At 36.9% G+C, this 19,314-nt stretch overlaps 2 protein-coding genes and 1 pseudogene across 2 annotated transcripts; 1 reads left to right on the forward strand and 2 right to left on the reverse strand.

The window, feature by feature from the left end:
• Positions 1-50: 50 nt before the first annotated feature.
• LOC119997813 lies at positions 51-2,351 on the reverse strand (annotated as a pseudogene).
• A 2,037-nt stretch (positions 2,352-4,388) lies between these two features.
• On the reverse strand, positions 4,389-7,295 carry LOC119995878 (UDP-arabinopyranose mutase 1-like). The gene is made up of 4 exons (XM_038842345.1): positions 6,888-7,295; positions 5,305-5,555; positions 5,052-5,220; positions 4,389-4,939 (listed from the first exon to the last, which is right to left on the reverse strand). The coding sequence occupies exons 1-4, from the start codon at positions 7,230-7,232 to the stop codon at positions 4,604-4,606; spliced, it is 1,101 nt and encodes a 366-aa protein (XP_038698273.1). The 5' UTR covers positions 7,233-7,295; the 3' UTR covers positions 4,389-4,603.
• Positions 7,296-11,356: 4,061 nt separating this feature from the next.
• On the forward strand, positions 11,357-19,142 carry LOC119997125 (solute carrier family 25 member 44-like). Its single transcript, XM_038843941.1, has 6 exons — positions 11,357-11,610; positions 14,081-14,462; positions 15,186-15,382; positions 15,938-16,082; positions 17,619-17,772; positions 18,850-19,142. The coding sequence occupies exons 1-6, from the start codon at positions 11,546-11,548 to the stop codon at positions 18,882-18,884; spliced, it is 978 nt and encodes a 325-aa protein (XP_038699869.1). The 5' UTR covers positions 11,357-11,545; the 3' UTR covers positions 18,885-19,142.
• Positions 19,143-19,314: the final 172 nt, after the last annotated feature.

A 19,314-nucleotide genomic window follows, 5' to 3' on the forward strand; every position in this document is an offset into this window, starting at 1 on the left:
AGTCCAGGGAGTCATATAAGTGCACTACAAGCAAAAGGAGGATTGCAACATAGTCACAAACCCCTAGATCAGAGCTATTTTCTGGCTGAAGCATAAGAAGGAAAATATTAGACAAGAACAAAAAGGATTACTGTCTACGAACTCCACGGAAGATCGAGTTCAGAAATTCAAAACAACAAATAATAGAAGCAAAAATTATGTTCTTCAATATAGAACCGCGGATGCGTACTTAAGGCAGTGCAGCATTCAGCCTTAAACGTCGGTCCTTCACATTAAATGGATTGAAGAGGGTCCAGAGATGGCAGCAACTCTCTGAGCACGCTGTGCTTCAGAGCGGCACAGCCCCTTCATTTCTTTCTTCATATGCCGTGCTTCACGCCTTTCCCCCTTTACAGCAGCCTTCCGTTCTTTCTTCTCATCCTTGGATTCCTCGCCTCGTTCCCTCTTGTGCACTTCATTTTTTAAGCTGTCCGTGCCCTTCACCTTTTCTGTGCCTGTTTTTCTTGTCTGAGGCCTGAGGGAGAAAGTGAACAGGGAGCTTCTCCTTTCCTCGAAGAGATATAACATTATTGGAGGAACTCAAGGCTCCAGAAACAGTCTGAGCTAACTCTAACTTCTTCCTTCTAGCCATTTGAGGGGCCTCAAATTTTCCAGGGTGGTTAAACTTCACCTTCGGATCCATATTCTTGATGCTCGAGTAAATCAAATTGCTTATCAAGAAGACAACAAGCTTGTGATTCCTCACCTGCACAACCATGAACAGTTTCCACAGAACGATTCTTTACTTGATTTTCACCAACAAAGTGCAATGCATTCTCATGACGTTCAGAGGCATTAGATTCATTGCTCACTTCATCCATCTTAGTTTTCCCAACCAAATCCAACTTATTATCATCAACTATTACCTGCCCTCCTTCGGGAAAATTTGCATGAATAACAAAATCCTCTTCCAAATCCTCAACATCAGAATTAAATCGTGATAAGTCAGTATCATCAAGCAATTCAGCCACCTCAGGGTCAACTGCTTTTTGAAGCCTCACACCAACTGTCTCTGATGCTACACTGTAAATTGATTGTTCAACAGAATCATCCCTTGCTTCAGAAACCTGCACCCTTGATGCATCATAGGCCCTGACATCCCGCGGTAGCTGACGAAGCTTCAGCTTCAGATTATGATAAAACATAGAGCCACCACCCGTATTCTTAATCTCCCTCATGTGAATTAAGTAATTATAGCCATCATCAGGAAATCCTAGCTCCAAAATCTCTCTTCTTATATGCTCTGGCAAAGAAGCTGCTTTGCCTGCAGCTGCCATACCAATGCTCCCTCTAGAGGCCAGCGAACCGGCAAAAGCATGACCGCCATCATCATCAGGTGCGTCAACAAATTTTGAATCAGGATTCTCCTCTTCAGATAAATTCTCAACGCTTTCGTCAAAGGTATTAACAGAGTAGGGGTTGTTGTCTATTCGGACAAAGACTCGGTCACAACCAGCTGTATTATCATAATAGGGATCTGAAGAGTCACGATAATAGGGATCTGAAGAGTCACGAGCTATTAGTTGGAAGGTGGCGGATTTCTTCTTGTCAAAGAACTTCTTTTTACCCATTCTGGTTCAAAATTTTGGGAGATGAACAGGTTGCTGAAAATGATTGTAGCGGTGAATACTTTTCAGAGTTGGTGACTGCTTTGAAGCTCTGTCCTGTGCCTGCCCCAAGCACTTCCAGAAAGGTGGTCACTGGTCACCCAATCGAAACTGCAATCACCAGGATTCGTCAATTTAGAAATTTCATACAGATAGAAACATTATTACCATAGGTCAATAACCATCGAACTCAATCAAATCACACTCTTGAAAATATTAAAGGACCATGAAGGGCAGCAAATGTGCTTAGTAATTATAAATTGTTAAGAGTCTTTGACAAAGGCGACTCTAAGCCATAAGAAAATCCTTGAAGCAGAAAGGAGAATAATACGAAATTAACAGAGGACAAAGTTAGCATTATTCCAACAATAAAGATATGCAGAAGAACCAACATAATTTTTCACATAAAGTAGTCCACGAAATTCATTTGATCGAATATCCCAAGTCCATTATCATAAATCCGCAGAAAAACTAAACCTAAGTAAATAATTCAAGCAGCCATCACACATCGTTAATGAATACCCAAATTCAGAACCAAAAAAAAATGATCACGCACACCTGAAGCTGCAGATGGAAGCTCCGATTCGAGAGCGAGCAAATCCCTCTAAAGTACTCGCATGAATTCCCAGCGAAGAAGTAAAAGTCGGAGATCGCTTGAGGTTGCACAATTCAAATTAGGGCAATTCGTAGGGATGAAATGGATACTGGATGTCGGATGATGATGTCGACTGGGCTGGGCTTCTGTGGGCTGCTCTTGATCTTATGAAACTGCAGGGCCTTGAGAGTCTTAGGCCTTAAGCAAAGTCGTTATTCAGTCATGGGCTGTGTAGAGACTGGCCTTCTTAATGGATTCTACGACCCGCTCAGATCCAGCCCACAATAAGATGTTAACGTGTCGCCACCCAAATTGATACTATCATCCTCGTGCAGTTTAGTTTAAAAAATTGCATGAAATCTAACATGAATGATGAACCTGGGTCTATCCTCCTGGAGCATTTTAGTTAAAAAAAAATGACATCAAATTTAACATGAACCAGGGTCAGAAATTATTATTATTTGGGTGGAGACATGTTAACCTCTTACCGTCTTCAGGTGAAAATTTTCTTTACATACAACATATCAAATGTTTAAAAGATAAATTTGTATGATATTGTTCTCGATTATCAAAAAAATATATATATTCTCGTTTATCACCTGGGTGGGCCGGGTTCTTCGACCCCCAGCAACGAGGTCCTCTACTTTATGAAATACTTTTAATAGCCCAGGCCCAGCTATTTGAAGCTCAACCCCGGTTCGTGCATGGCCCACTATAGATTGCGACATTTTTTGTTGGGACTTTTGGAGGCCGGTACACTAGATTATACTTAATTGTAAAAAAGTACAATCACTAAAACATCATTTTAAAAAAGTACACTGGGGATCATCTTTTACCAAAATAACCTCAATTTTGATTTTCTCTCTTCACGAATTGTGATACAATAGTGATACTTTTAAATAGAAGATCCAATTTAGTGTTCAATTTATATTTTTGGCTCATAAAATGATGATATAAATGTTAGAACGTAAATTTGATAGCATTACATGTCTTTCTGGTTCAGTTATGTCATTTTAGTGAATTTTTGATGTTCGTGATACTATAGTGATACATCTCTGCAGCTGTAAATGTTTTTCCAAAACGAGCAAGAGATGTACAAACCAAGAAAGGAAAAGTAATTAGGAAGAAGAAGTATGCATATTGGTTCAATTGTATCATTTTAATGAATTTTTTGTGTTCGTGATACTATAGTGATACATCTCTGCACTTGTAAATGTTTTTTCAAAACGAACAAGAGAGGTAACCAAGAAAAGAAAATCAAGAAAGCAAAAGTAGTTAGTAAGATGAAGTATGCATACTAGTTTCATCATTTTAGTGGTTTTTTGGTGTTGGTGATACTATAGTGATACTATAGTGATACATCTCTGCAAAAAACGAACCAGAGTCCAGATCTGCAAAAAAACAAAGCACAACCCAGATTGAACAACGAAGCATAGTCCAGATCTGTCAAAAACGAAGCAGAGCAACTCGACGCAGTCCAGATTGAGAAACGACGAAGAAGGAGATGAAGAGAGGAGAAACTCGGCCAAAAACGGAGAAGAAGACAGCGAAGAACCAGATCGAGAACCAGAAGAAGAAGAAGAAGAAGAAGAAGAAGAAGAAGAAGGAGAGAAAGAAGGAGATAACTTTTAGTAGAGAAGAATGAGAGAAAGAGAGGACACACTAGAGTTGGATAGTTGGAGGGAGAAGAAGAAGAAAGAGGAGGGTATTGTAGGTATAAACTAAAAAATATCTTAAGTCAGATGACCAAATTACCCTTAAATTGCACTTTTTTACAATTTTAAAAATGTCCATGACATTTTTACAATTAAGTTGTCTAAAGTGCTCTTACTGCCAATTGTCCCTTTTTTGTTTCTTGTCGAGTGTCGGCCCATAAACATTGAGAAGCCCACCAAATCTTGAAAGTTGACAAGGTTCCAACTAAAGATGGCAGGTTTTCAAATTGTGTTGATTATGAGCGTAATGTTATGGAAGGCCCACCTATGTTTTTGAATTCAAATGACGCAGCCAACGGTCATAAATAAAGCACACAACTTTCTCCACCTATGTTTTTCAATTTGAATCACCCATCAATGGTGATAAAGCAGATGCCCTGGTCCACTATGGAAGTATCAGAACACACCCCATTCTCATAAAGGGGATTTCAGAAAACTGAATAAACTACTGTATTTTATTGCCTCTCTAAAATCTCATAACATGCAGTATCAATATAAAGCATCAACTGAATCATGAATTCAGCCATAAATAAAGATACAATATTACTGAATAACTAGTAATTTGATTTAGCAGTAACTATAGAAGGGGGAAAAAAAAAACAATGACCTCTGCAGCTAAGCAAATTGTCAATACTCAGTATCAGTACTTAGGCTTTGCCGTTGGCCACTGTGGCTCCGGCTCCAGCTGGGTTAAGCTCATCCCAGGCTTCAATCCATGTGACCATGGCATCTGCCAGCTTGTCAAAGTAAGGATCCACCTTTCCAAGCTTCTCCTTAACCTGCTTGGACAATTCAATATAGCACTTCTGAACAGTTGTGCAGTCCTTTGGGAGGATAGCAGATTGGAAGAAGGGAATGATCTCTTCCTGCCAGAAGATGCCCTTGTATTCCTTCCTAAGGTTCACAAATGGGTTGCTTGCTTTGCTGTGGTAGATATAAGGGAGACCCGTCTTCACTCCCAATCCCAAATGGTCACAGATCACCTGAACAAATCATGAAAAAGAAACTCCCAAACAGATTTAGCAATTTTAGAGTTTTATGATGTATGAGAGATAAATAATGACGAAAGAGGAAATGTAAAGATGTAAGTAGCACCTTTGTGCACCAGCCAGCCCACATATCGTCATAACGTCCTATTGGCTGACCATCACCCATGAGTCCAAAGTACATGGCAGGGCCGATAAGATCACGGTTAAATGTCAAATTCATACCACACATGGGGAACAGGGTGCCCTTTGGAATGGTCAAGACAGCATCCACATACCTAACAAATTGGAAGCATATTTATGAGGATCATATAAAAAATTAAAGAGGTCTAAGTGATGTGGTTCACATAGCAATCACAGACCTTGTGTTCCTCTCCAGAGGCTTCACAAGCTGTGTTGGTGCATCATAATCAGGAATGTTGAGCCAAAGACCATGAGAAACAGCAGTGGGGACACCCTCTCGAAGACTGAATGGGTATCCACGGACAAAATCTGCACCTTCACAGAAAGGGTCGTACAGAGTGTTGAAGAAGAAGGGAGTGGAGGGGGAGAGAATGTTCTTGATGTGCTGCTCGAGTGCATTGACTGGTTTGCCAGAAGGGTCTTTAGCAACCTAATAATCAATTGAAATGCAAACAATTATGTTTAAGTGGAAGGCATAATGACTTGCATTCCAACATCCATACATTATGCATTCAGAAAGGTATGCAAATTTAAAAAGTCAGCCATCATAGTTTTGGAAACACATTTATGAAAATCCATAGAAAAGTAAGCATGGAAATCACGAGAACTGAAGTTTATTCAATATAAAAACAAGCCCTACGAACAATTCCTAGCATTATGTCCACGTCAAAAAGTCCGGAAAATGCAATTGCCTAAACCCAAGACAAGTTAAAGCCATCTCCTGATGAAATTCTCGCCTACAAGTTACAGCCAAGTTGTCTTTGCTTCTACCATACGAAATTTGGCCTAAAAGTTGCATCCACTAGTTCTAATGCAGGAATAACAGAATCATTAACAAATTTGAGAAAGACCGAGTCTCAACTTTTTGAAGTCAATGTAATACCGGGACCCACAAATTGCCCCTCTACCCTCCAAAAAGCAAATGGAGATTTGTTCAATTATCAACTAGCAGGAATGGTGACATTCAATCATTTTGACATCTTTGTTCATACTGCAATCAATTATTTGAAAATTAAAAAAAAAATGTACATTGCCATATACTAGCATGAGTGAAGTTGGCGAAGGTGCTTTCATGAGGAAATCATTTTCATAAAAAGTAAGCTGCCATAAGCTCAAACTGAAACTTTCAACCGTAACGTGACAAGTTGATAAAGGCTAAATCCATAGAGCAAACTAGTCATATAAACCTTTCACAATCCCCAACATCAGAATAAGTAGGAAACAAGTAGTCAACTTTCCATAGATTGTTAGAAACGCCAACTTTTTGACTGAAAATTGAGTTTGACGAACTCAAATCCTAATGGCAATGCATATAAATCTATCAATGTGTGAAATCCCATGAAAACCAAAATTTTGAATTTCAAAGGATCTGCCTTTCATAGCTTCATCGCTAACCATACATTCAAATTGTAAGTCCACAAGTCCTCAGAGATCCCCATGCTAAGCAGTCCAACTCTCCAATTTTTGTTTTACTTTTACATACGATGTTTTTAACATAGCGTTTTCTTTGACATAATTGAGAAACCATTCAGATCCAGTTCAGAGCAAGAGAGATTGCAAAAAACAGAAGATAACAAAGCAAATTTACATCGAAAGCAAAAAAATCCAGAATATAAGAAAACAAGCATAAGATCCCACAGATCAAAGATCCAAATCCCTTACAAAAGCATAAAGCCAAAAAACAGAACACAAACAAAGATCCAAAGTCTAACCCCATCAAACAAAGCCCAAATCCAGAAATATGACAGATCAGGAAACTTACAAAGCAATCATCATCAATTGTGAAGATATACTTCTTCTTGGACACCATGTACCCAAAGCAACGGCAAGCAGAGTCCTTGAACGAAATGCAGGATGCCTTAGGACCCAGAATCCTGTTAATATCATTACGATTATAGAGCTCATAATCAAACCCCTCAGGAACCTTGATTGTCTTCGACGGATCACCATCTTGAACAATAATCAGATGGTAAGGCTCAAAGAATGGCCTCCACATCTCAAGAAAATCAAGGTTCCTTATAGTCGGAATCACTATATCAAGCTCATCTTTCAACAATGGAGTCGCTGTTCTCGGAACCCCAGCAGTGTTTGCAGGCTCCAGTGCCATGATCGAGAGCTTCAAAGAGATAAATTTTCACAGAGTATTTTGTTTCTCAGTGAGAGGGAGGAGTTTGAGAATGTGGAGGGGACTTCGATAGACAATATATACGGAGAGTTGTGATGTGGCACGTGCCAACCCAAAGAGTCGGCACGCGTGAAGGGTTAGGCAGACACGTGTCCAAGCGTTTCCGGGGGACAACGACTTGTTCAAAGTTCAAACGCAAAATGCCGGCTTAATTGGCGATTTATTAGTGCTTTTTCAGTCTTTGTTCAATTAGAACTCAATTCAATGACACCGAGTGACTAGTTGAAATGATAAAGATATTTGACAGATTTGACAATGTGTTTGTATTACATTTAGGTGCACCTCATCTCACAATATCACCGTTTTTTGAGACACGTCAAACGTTGTTTGTCAGCGGAACTCACCTCACAGCACCACAGGTTTTTATCTCGCAGCACCTCACCTCATCTCACAGCACTCCCAAAAGGACACAATGTATGTTGAATTGTCCCACGTAATCAAATTAGGTCAATTATTTTATTTTAGATTAATATATAATGCAAACGTTAAGTGATTTTATATTAATATTATTAGTCATCTAATATAACCGTAATTTATATACGTCAAACGCACCTCACAGCACTGCACCACAATTTTAAAAATGATGCGTCAAACAGCTTCGCGTTTGAACCAATCTCACAGCACCACAGTTTTAGATCTCACAACACCACACAACAGTTCACATCACTCCCAAACGGACATAGTGTGTATCACTCTGGTAATTCGAGTTTGAATCTCTCATCCCTTATTTCAATAAAAAGGACTCAATTCCATGCATCAAATTGTATACCAAACATATTTGATCAAATTGCTCATGGCCCTTGAATTTGATGACTTTTGGCACTATTGGGTATTTTGCAAATTTTGGAATGTTATTTAATGAGTTCATCAATGAAAAATTAGGGCAAGATAATAATTACTATCCTCTAATTAAATTGACTTCAAAGAAAATTGGGTAAAAATGGCAATAACACTGGACATACCCCAATTCTTGATTCAAATGGAAATAACATAACTCTTGCATAATTGCATTAAATAACGTCTTTCATTCCTAGCTTTTGGTAGAATTTTATTGAGTTTGGCAATGACATTACTCTTATTTAATGCTCATGAAAGTCAAATTTTGGCTGCAATACCTGCCTAATATTCAAATTTGGGAAAATAATTAAGGCGATAAAGTGATTTTTAACCACCAAAATTAACATTCAATTATGTGAAATTATTTTTGGCTAAATAAACATATACATGTGTTAATTGCCTTCTCTAAATATAAACAGGCAATCCAATAATTAATTTAATGGTAATTGTTATTTCATTTATTTGGGTTTTTTTGGTGTCGGTGAGTGTGCATAATAAGTAAATTAAAATATTTTCAAATTAAAGGCAAAAATAAATTATGACAAATAAAGTAAATGAATATTCGAACATAGACAGACAGACGGAGACAACTTAGTACAATGGGAGATTCATGTGAGTGAATTGCGGGGACACGTGTAAGTAGAATCCTTCCGCGGGAAAATAGTGAATTTTTTTTGGGAAGAGAGTGAAAAGAGTGATTGGGTTGGAGTGTTTGACTAAAAGTAAGTATTTAATTTCGCCATTTATTTTGGCTTTTTATAGTTTCCTTTTATAATTAAAACAATATGCATGTGAATTTTCACTTTTTCTTGCAATATTCCCCATAACGTATTTAAGGGGAAAAAATACATATATTTCCCATATAGTTTATGTAATCTTCTCATGAACACAATTACACTAAAAGCATGCTAACTCCAATTTTTTAAGATGTGCATTTTTAAAAAAAAATCCAGAACAACATAATATTAGTTTGGTCATTTCAACATTTGATATGAACCAAAATTTGAGTTGTCAGACGTGCACGCATATAAGTTTTTCACGTGATTAGGGGCGGACATAAGGTTTAACGTGAGTGGGGTCCCATTTATACTTGTTAGAGATAATGGTAAATTTTTGAAATTCAATGGGAGCAAAATGTTAACTTTTTATAAAATATATGTACAATTTGCTATAACATTAACGTAATTTTTTTGGAGTGGGATCAACTAACCCAATTTCAACTATGCTTGGGGTTTGCGCCTGCACATGACGTCATGGTAAATTATGTCAAAACCTAACGTATGACCATAAAGATATTGTTATTAGTATAAATCAAAATTATAATCTTCCGAATCCATATCGTTTGGCCTCATAGAGATTCATCACTAGTTTATCACCAAGTGGTTAAATAAAGTTTCAGGGGAACTCTTAATTTCTTTGGCATTTGTTTAAGGAGTTTTTTCTTTATATATTTCATAAGACAAATGATGAAAAACTACCTATTTTCCCCGAGAGAAATCATAAATCTTCCAAAAGTCTCGAATTTTCAATGATGTAGAGTGGAACATATATGTGCAAACGTACTTGACAATTTATACGCGTAACGAAAGTTAAACGGCTCGAAAACAAGACTTGTCGTTCTATTCTTACAACAATACAAGTCTGCAATTCTAGACTGATAGTGATAGTGATGGTGATCAACATATTTGTTAGTCAAAGACATTTGCTTGACTTGTATTTTCAACATGTTGAAGTTTTCAATTTATTTTTTTATAATAAACGACATTATTTAAGATTGGGGGTGATAGCACTTTTGGGTACTGAATAATTTGACACAGTTCAATTCGGGAACTCATTTTTCAAACGTTTCAAGTTGAGAATTGAAAATTCAAATTTATTTTAAACTACCCACACAGGCAGCTTTCTGCCTTTTCAGACAGACAATTTGATAAACATTTTCACTGCCCAAAGGGTCTGAACACTGATCGAGTGACTAAGTTTGAACAATTCGAATTTTCGATTCCCAATTTGAAATGTTTAAAAAATGGGTTTCCGAATTGAAATAGCTCAAATTGTTTAATTCCCAAAAGTGCTATTACCCATTTAAAATTGTCTTTTGAACATATGATTGAGTCAAAACCCGTCACGTGACTACAAAGTTATTGTTACCAGTGAAACACGAAGCTTCCAATCATTCTTCACGCTAAAAATAACTAATATTAAAATCAATATTATTCATAAAAAAACATTTGTGTGGCTTAGTTGCACTCATAGACGAGGTCTTTTGGCCCTTCATGTACCTAAAATTGGCACCATTCCACCGACGACGTGCAAAGTGAACTTGCACCACTAAATCATTTGTTCAGCCAATGTATGGAGACTGAGAAAACAAAATTCTCTAGTGGGAGTGGGATTGCTGCTTTCATTGAATATTTCAAACCACAGTTCTCGTGCAAGTTTATGGGAGATATTATAATTAATATAATGAAAAAAATAAATAAAGGACAACATCGCAGTATTGCTCATGGTTTGGGTTAATATAATCTTTTGTCATTAAAATATGCCAAAGTTTCATTTCGGTCACCCAATGTTCAACTACTTCAAAATGATCACCCAAAATTGTATAATGTCTCACTATAGTCATTTTTAGTGATCATATTGAAACATTTGAACATTGTGATAATTCTTATAATGAAACATATTATAATTTTAAGTGACCATTTTGAAATGTTTTAAAATTTTTGAGTACCCCCTTGGAATGTTTGTTCTTTCAATGACCAAAATGAAAATTTGGACATCTTACAATTACCAAAAGTTATATTAACCCCACATGGTTTCATGTTCATTGATCAAGTTTATTTAAACCCAGATATGAAAATAAGCAAAGCCACTGATGAATAGAGATGGCTCGGGCCACAAGTTGGAATGATTAAGAATGATTTTTATCAATCATGGTGATTAGGTTTCGAATCTTTCTATCTTTTTTCCTTTTTTTATTAAAAAAAGAGGGGTTGGACCCTTGGGCCCTGATAATCAATTTTAATAGCAAATGAAAAATTAAGCCCAACGTCGACGTTTAGGCTTGGCCCACTACATCTAAAACTGATCAAAGTCTGGTCCAGGTCAGGCTCGGGCCGGCTTCCTGGCCCGATACATTGGGCCTATGTTAGGGATACGTGGAACGATTAATTATGAGTTTATGACATAAAAAAAAAAAAGAGGTTACGTAAAATGACGAGTTATCGCGATCAACACGTCGGCTCCGAGTAACCTGAAACGCGAGTCGGCGTAAGAAAAGTCTCCTCGCCATTTCAGTTCGGAGTCCCTAAAACGATAAAGGTCTCCAAAGATCCATCGATGTCTGAAAGATAATGCATTCTTGAATCTTGAAACGGGTGTTTCAATTCAAGACCTAGTCCATGGTGATGGAGACGCCTAGTTCACGAGTTCAGTCATTCGGCCTGGCCGAGATTAATTGGGACAGGTACGAATCGTGATTACTAATATAATTTTTGTTGCTCTATTTTCTTTAAATTCTTTTCATAATGACTTTTAAATTGCCAAATTTTGTTTACGGTGTTCTTGTTTTTGTTGATTGAGTTCATTGGGGTTTTTTTGTTTGCTGTGTAGTTTTATTGTATGCATTTCTGTTTGGTTAGTGAGAAAATGAAGAGAAATAAGAGGAATGAAGGATTTAAATTGCAATTTCCGGTGATTCAACTTTCCAATATTATCAATAAACTGTCCAACTAATAATTTCGTCGTTTTTTGGGTTTAAAAGAAGAGAGAGAGAACATCTCTGATGGTCGTTAAAGGGAGATATTTATGATTATCATTTGTTGGCCATTTCTGTAGTAGAATCTTTAGAATGGATAGATGTTTGCATTGGAGATTGGGTCCTGTGGACAGTTTATATTACACATATATACAATACCTTATAAGGTTCATACTGGCCTGTTGTTGGAGAATCTTGATCAATTGTTTAATGCAGATATTATGTTTTCCTGTAGAGATGATACTGATCAAGTTGTAGGTCCTAGTTTGAAATTCTTGCCGCTAACCAAGTTATGAAAGTTGGCATCTGTAATTCGCCATCACTGCCCAAACACCATTGCAACCGTAGTATTTTGAGATTATGTTGGAAAAGATGACTTTAAGTTTTCTCCCCCAAACTTTTGAACTCTTTCAGCCAATCCAATACACTGTGATGTTACATTTCGACTGTCATCCTATCTAACATAGCCTCAGGAGACCCCTCATGACACCACTTCTTAATCTCCAATGGTTATAGTGATTATCTGAGTTTTTAATTCTAAAAGGCAAAAGATCTTTCCCTTTCTCTCGCAGCTTATTTATTTTATTTTGAAAACTAATTTTAGTGAAATTTAATTAGTGAACTATAATGCAATTGTAATAGTGATGGTACCATGAGCTCAAAACAAAAATTAAAAACCAGATACAATAAAATTTAGAAGCCTATCGTTGCCTAGGCAAGAGAAATATAAAATAGAGTGGTTGTCTAAGGAAATTGGTTTGATGATCATTGGGTTGAATTTTTTACTAGGACTGGTGGATAACAGAAACTGAAAATGATGGTGTTTTCAATATAATGTGGAGAGGTCCCTCATGGCGTCTCTATCTGACATATATTGGGGTTTACGACTGTACACGTACAAGCTTAACCCAGCATGTATCAAAGGGGTTGACAGCTGACCTACTGAACCATGGAAATCCATTGCATGTATAAGAACGATACTGCATAGGGTGGTTATAAAGAAGCTTCTTGTGATTATCAAAGGATTAAAGTCCAAATTGTCATGATTCATAAGGAAAGGATTTTCCTTTTACCTGGACGTTCATCTCTGACTGTGTTTACTAATGTGCCTTTTGATGATGGTGAAATTTCTCTGTTGGACGTAATGGCCGCCAGTCCATGAAATCCTATAGATTGAGATTCGTTTTCTGTTTTGACTCGAAAGACTTATGCTGCTTCTTAAAGTTGGTTACATGTTATTTAGTTTTCAACCCCACCATGTCTGTTTGATGGGAGAAGGTACTCAGTGCTGGTGGAAATCATTAGGCATATGGTTCACTGGTATAACCGATATGCCATATGATAATTATTGAGTTTCTATGTAGGAGACTATTGTGTCCTGTTCACTGAATTCAATAATTTGATATTTTATTTTCTCGACTTGACTCCAGAGAATCATCACTATTATCAGAGTCGAAAAGGTTTTATCTCGAATAATTTGGGGTTAGATACATGAATTCATAAGAGAAACTTAGTTGGAATCCATCATGTGGCTTCTCCTTCGTAAAGCTACACTCTTGACTCAAGATATTCTTCCAGCCATTTATAATTGTGTACAAGTTATTTGTTTTTCAAACCCTTCCGTTTCTATTGTTAGTTTGTCACAAGAAAAGGTTCTTGCATGCCATTAAGCATAAGAAGTTTATTGATTGCAATGCTCTACTTCAGATGCCAAAACTTTGTTTTTAAAATTCCAGTCTAAGAAACCGTGTACTGTTATAAGCAGAGAGTGAAAAATCACAAAGGGGCTTCTTACATAATATAAGTTTAGAAATAATGGAAGTGTAGGCCTTGTGATGTCCAATGTGGCTAATAGGCTAATTTCTTTCTTTTCTTTTTGGGTTTTTTTGAATGAGCCATGAAGTAATATTCTTAATCAATATAAAAAGGCCAGGGGTCTTAAAGAGAACCAATGTCATAATAAATTCATTAAATTGAGTAACTTTCTGATATTTTGTTTCTAAATCTTTGTCTAGTTCTTCCATAGATTTGATATCATCTTATTCTTTGATAGTTTTATCTTTTATGCTATTTCTACTGTAGAGAGAAAAAATCCTCGAATGTTGTCCAAGTTGTGCACTTCTTTCTTAGCCTATTGAATATGTTATCATTTTTTGCTTGTTAACACATACATATGCAGGCTCGATAAGACTAAGTTCTATGCTTTGGGTGCCGGAATCTTTACTGGCGTTACAACAACTTTGTACCCAGTCTCTGTTGTTAAAACCAGGCTTCAGGTTGCTTCAAAGGACACAGCTGAACGAAGTGCATATTCTGTCATTAGAGGCATACTGAGAACAGATGGGATTTCTGGTCTCTATAGAGGCTTTGGCACGGTCATCACTGGTGCAATTCCTGCCAGAACTATTTTTCTCACTACTTTGGAGACTACAAAAGTGGCGGCTTTTAAGCTGGTGAAACCATTCAAATTATCTGATACTACCGAGTCAGCCATAGCAAACGGTATTGCTGGCATGGCAGCATCATTATCTTCTCAAGCTGTGTTTGTTCCGATTGATGTGGTATGTGGCTCGCGTTCTCATAAAGGCATTCTATGACTCCTCTAACTTGGTCAGATGTATTTAATCTATTTGAGAAATTGGGTCTTTTGGGTTGAAAGTGTGTGGCATGCTTTGGGAACAAAGATGAACACTAGTTTATGAAACAGTATTTTTTGGGATACCAATAGTTTTCTTGGTTGTTTTTATGCATAGTTTATCTAGAATTGAGAAAATAAAATACAAGTTGCAGCATGATTCTTGCTTTTCGTAGTTCTTTGGAGGTCTTAGAAAATAACAATTTTGTATCATATTGACATGTCCATAAGTAAATATTAATCATATTTTAATTTTTTTATTACCTATAGAATATTATATTATGTTAATTATTTGTATAGAAACAAGTTATTTTACATTTATTTTCAAATTTTGTAAAATCTTATGATTTTACAATTCTCGTCGGTCTCCCATTGATCTTATGTAAAATCCTGATTTTGACAAACTTGCTCGTACCTGCATACATAAAACTAAGATGGATATAATATGGGAAGCTTATTGCTTGTTTTCCATAATTTAAGGTTTCTATTTGCATGCGAGAGTTCTATGTTGATGCTTTTGTTTTGTTTTTTTTTTCCCCATAATCCTGAGTTGTGCTCACACAAATTCAGCAAACAATGCAATTTGGAAACGAAGAATTGTTAATTTCAGTTTCTTTTAATATCTATCTTTATGATAAATACTGTTCAGATTAGCCAAAAACTAATGGTGCAAGGATATGCGGGCCATGCAAAGTATAGTGGAGGTCTGGATGTTGCTCGTAAGATTATAAAGGCTGATGGCATCCGAGGATTATACAGGGGCTTTGGTCTATCTGTTGTGACTTATTCCCCTTCTAGTGCTGTATGGTGGGCAAGTTATGGTTCAAGCCAAACCCTGGTCTGGAGGTGAGACTCCATTACTAGTTTCTTATCAAGCCACAATACATCCAAAGCTCTTAGTTACCAAGGGAATGATTGTTCTATGATAGGGCAATTATTGGTTTCAAGTTTTAGGTTGGACTTTCTGTGTACAGGTAAAATCATTGGAATTAACATCTGTAAGATACTGGAACTGATGTTCTTGTGACTTTCCCATGTCCTTCATGATGAGTTTCTGCCTAGAAGTAAATTTGAGATTGACATCCATAGCATACTGAAGTTTATGCTCTTTTTGACTGTTCCATGTCCTTCATGAGAAGTTTCTATCTGCAGATTTTCTAGAGGAATTAACACCCTTAGGGTACTGAACCTTTTCTTCTCCTGACTGTTCTATACCCTTAGTGAGGAGTTGCCAACTGTAATGGAACATTATTCCTTTCAAACATCATTACTAGACTCCGGATGCGGTTTAATGTAAAGTTTCAGTTTATAAGGATAATAAATATATGTTGTGGCACACTGCTCATATCTTTTTCTCTGCAAAATGCAAATCTCATCATTTTACCATCTGATTAATGGCAGTCTTCTGGGCCATGGTGCTGACCTTGAGAAACATCCTCCCAGCCAGTGGAAAATAGTGCTAGTTCAAGCAACTGGAGGAATTATTGCTGGTGCAACTGCATCCTCCATAACCACCCCTTTGGACACCATTAAGACTCGCTTACAGGTAACTGAAATGTTATTGACTTTAAATAGCTGCTTCTTTTACTTTTAAGTGTTTCAAGTGCTGAAAAATCTCCTTCAATTACTGCATTCTGGTTTCAAGTCACTCTAGTTACAAGGTCTTGCTGTGCTGTATATGTCATAGTGTGAATGGTAGTTCACGTATTCAGTATTCTAGTTTTATTCTGCTCTAGTAACTGTAACAATGTGAACTTACATCTTGTAACTCTGTGTCTGGAGTACAGCTGCAATCCAATTGAGCCCCTATCAAATTGTAAAGATTATGAGCTCTTTCTTTAAAAAGAAAAATTTTATTGAGGCACCAAGCAGGTGCAAACCAGAGATTACACCGTGGCAAGGCTCACAGCCGCAAGAACATTGTTACGAAGGTACTCCAAGGTTTAAGGCAACTAAACCAGCAGTCTATGAAGCTATTAAAACCAGACTCTACTGAGTTGAAAATCCGTCAATTCCTCTCCTTCTAGATCATCCAAACAATAGACATAGGAAGCATCTGAAAAATTCTTCTCTCATTCTTGGTGCTCAGGTTTGTCCAGGCTACAAGTTCCGTCTCCTTAGTGGGGCATGATACCAGTTGATACCAACTAGATTCAAAGCGACCAACCATGCTTTTTAGACGAGGGGCAATGCATCAGTAGGTGGTTATAGATTCTTGTTAAGAATTACAGAGACAACATCTGTTTGCCAATTGGAAGCCTTTCTTTTATAAGTTATCCAATGTCAAAATTCTGCCCCAAATCAATTGTTGGTTTAACCGAAAAATGTTATCCTCTGGATGTTGGGAAAGGGTGGACTTGAAACCTTGATCTCGTGGTCGTAACAATGGGTGTTCTACCGTAAAACCTAGTGGTAAACCATATCCTGTGGATGTTGTTTTTATAGAAATGGGGAAATAGGTAATCCAATTCCCCTCTCCTGTTTATGTTTTATTAGCGTCCATGTTTCGTCTTTTATTTTGTTCTCTCTCTTAGTGTTTAAACTTTAAATTCTTTTAGGCTCTTTTATCTTGTTTCTAAAGATATCCTTTTGTATGCATATAAAGAGTTGCATTTGCACCTTGGCTGTAATGCAAATATTTAGAGAAAAAAAGAGAGAGAGAAGGCTACATCTATTAGCTATGTAATGTTTACTTCACCATTTGATCTCTGTATAAAGCTACGAGCTCTAAGTTCACCATTAAACATTTTCTCATCTTTAGGTGTTTGTTGTTTATTTTCGTTCTCTTGTCCTTTTGGGTTCTTTCAACTTGAATTTAAGTCCTTCCTATGGAATGGGGGTGCTTATTGGTGTTCATCTCATGTTCATGAATTGTATAGTTGATATTGCTTTACCTTTCTTGTTACCTTTGTTGTTTCTTTTGATCTTTTCCTCCCAATAACGAGAGTTGGAAAGTTTTCTTTCGCATACAGGTTTGTGATTCTACAGCTAATAGTTTTTGTAGGGTTTTTGAACTAGGGCATTTGACCAACCTTTTTTTCTTGTATGTTATGTGTAATTAATCGACTGACTCTGCTTATAGGTGATGGGGCATGAGAAGAGACATTCTGTAAGACAAGTTGTTAAAAATTTGATTGCAGATGATGGTTGGATGGGTTTATACAAAGGGTTGGGTCCAAGATTTTTCAGCATGTCAGCATGGGGCACCTCAATGATTCTATCATATGAATATTTGAGTAAGGATTTTTTCTCTACATTCTATCATTTCTGAGTCTCATTTATTTTTACTAGAAATGGAACATGACATATCAATATTCCTTGGTTTCTTTCGCATTTTTACTATCTGGTCTCAAATTTTGCATTCAGAAGGTGGATTGCAAGTCAAGATTTATGTTAAGCTGTGTGTGTGTGGGTGTATATTTCCTTTCGGTACTATTACCATAAAGCTGCCATGGATGGCCTGTTCATTTTATCTAAAATTTTGGGATCCTTGCTTTGGGAAATGTGAATATGAAATTCTAGGCTTTAGGGAAGATCATTATATTTGTCTTTTATATGCAACTTCCTATGTATTGTACTGTTTTCCTTTTGTTCTACTCTACGGTGTAATCTTTTGGATGATCATTAATTGATATTTGGCTTCTTTCAATTGGGTTGCATTGTTGTTCAAAAAGAGTTCTAAGGCTTTTCCTAAAATTCAAGTGCAGTGCATAAACTGATTAAGGCGGGTTTCTTATTATTTCTCTTCAAATGGACCACCAAAACTGTTCTGATTAAAGTTTGATGGGCCCATTGGTGATTGTAGTTTAACTTGAACAACGAACTTCTTATATGCACACTGAATTTTAGTACAGCACGTGTTCTTAGAATTTAGGGAAAGTAGATGCACTCAGGTGCTCTGCTATCATATGAACTCAATTGTGTAATGTGGAATGCTCCTAGAATGAATCAAGGGCATCATGGAATGCCATTGCCCATTGCCTTGCTCCAAAATCCCCATCCCCTGATGTTCTCTTTTCTTGTCTAATGGAGCTTGCGATTTATCCATCTACGTATGGGGGGAGGTGTAAGTGCATCATACCATATCAAAAAAGTTGCCCTAATTGCTAACTCTTTTTGTTATTAAGATATAAAATTCTTTGGTGGAATATGATTTTCCTTTTGTATAAAGATTATCCCTGTATATGATGCTTGGAATGGTAGAATTATGTGGTGAAGCTATTGTTTATATGATCTACCAAGTACTTGATTGCATTATCTGCTGTGTTGAATCCTTCAATCATCCTAAAGCTATAATGTTTCCTCCCATTCAGAGCGCTTGTGTGTTAAAGATGAGTTGATGACTTGATGTGATGCTAGTCCCCCACAACTGCTGGTTTTTGCTTCTTGGATTTTGGAGATTTCGGTCTGGAGCTGACTGGATTTCAGTTTACCTTGGAAGACGTGGTTGCAGCAAGTATGCATTAGAATTCAGAATGATTATTTAGCATCTCTTACTCAAGACACAACTTTGATATTGTGCGATCAGTTGCATTCCTTGAGTTGGAGCCAACCTGTGATCACTGCGATTGAATTACACTATAATAATTGAGGACTTGTTGGACGAGATTAGGAACTTAATGCCCTAGAACCCTTTTTTCTGCTTCAGGATAAAATTGAATCAATTAGAGCCCTTGAAGGCCGTTGCAGTTTTACCTCTTGATTACTCATAAACAGGGTGGCTGATGCAACAGTTGGGACATGTTTTTTTGATTGTGGCAACAGCTAGGACATTAGAT

Source organism: Tripterygium wilfordii, chromosome 4 (assembly GCF_013401445.1).
Source record: "Tripterygium wilfordii isolate XIE 37 chromosome 4, ASM1340144v1, whole genome shotgun sequence".
Lineage (NCBI taxonomy): Eukaryota > Viridiplantae > Streptophyta > Magnoliopsida > Celastrales > Celastraceae > Tripterygium > Tripterygium wilfordii.

Bases quoted from the DNA above. Each gene is read 5' to 3' on its own strand.
- LOC119995878 (XM_038842345.1), bottom strand. From the start codon at position 7,232: ATGGCACTGGAGCCTGCAAACACTGCTGGGGTTCCGAGAACAGCGACT. The intron at 5,556-6,887 runs GTAAGTTTCCTG...ATTGATTATTAG, and splicing joins CAATTGATGATGATTGCTTT to GTTGCTAAAGACCCTTCTGG. The intron at 5,221-5,304 runs GTCTGTGATTGC...CCAATTTGTTAG, and splicing joins CCTCTGGAGAGGAACACAAG to GTATGTGGATGCTGTCTTGA.
- LOC119997125 (XM_038843941.1), top strand. From the start codon at position 11,546: ATGGTGATGGAGACGCCTAGTTCACGAGTTCAGTCATTCGGCCTGGCC. The intron at 11,611-14,080 runs GTACGAATCGTG...ATACATATGCAG, and splicing joins GCCGAGATTAATTGGGACAG to GCTCGATAAGACTAAGTTCT. The intron at 16,083-17,618 runs GTAACTGAAATG...CTCTGCTTATAG, and splicing joins CCATTAAGACTCGCTTACAG to GTGATGGGGCATGAGAAGAG.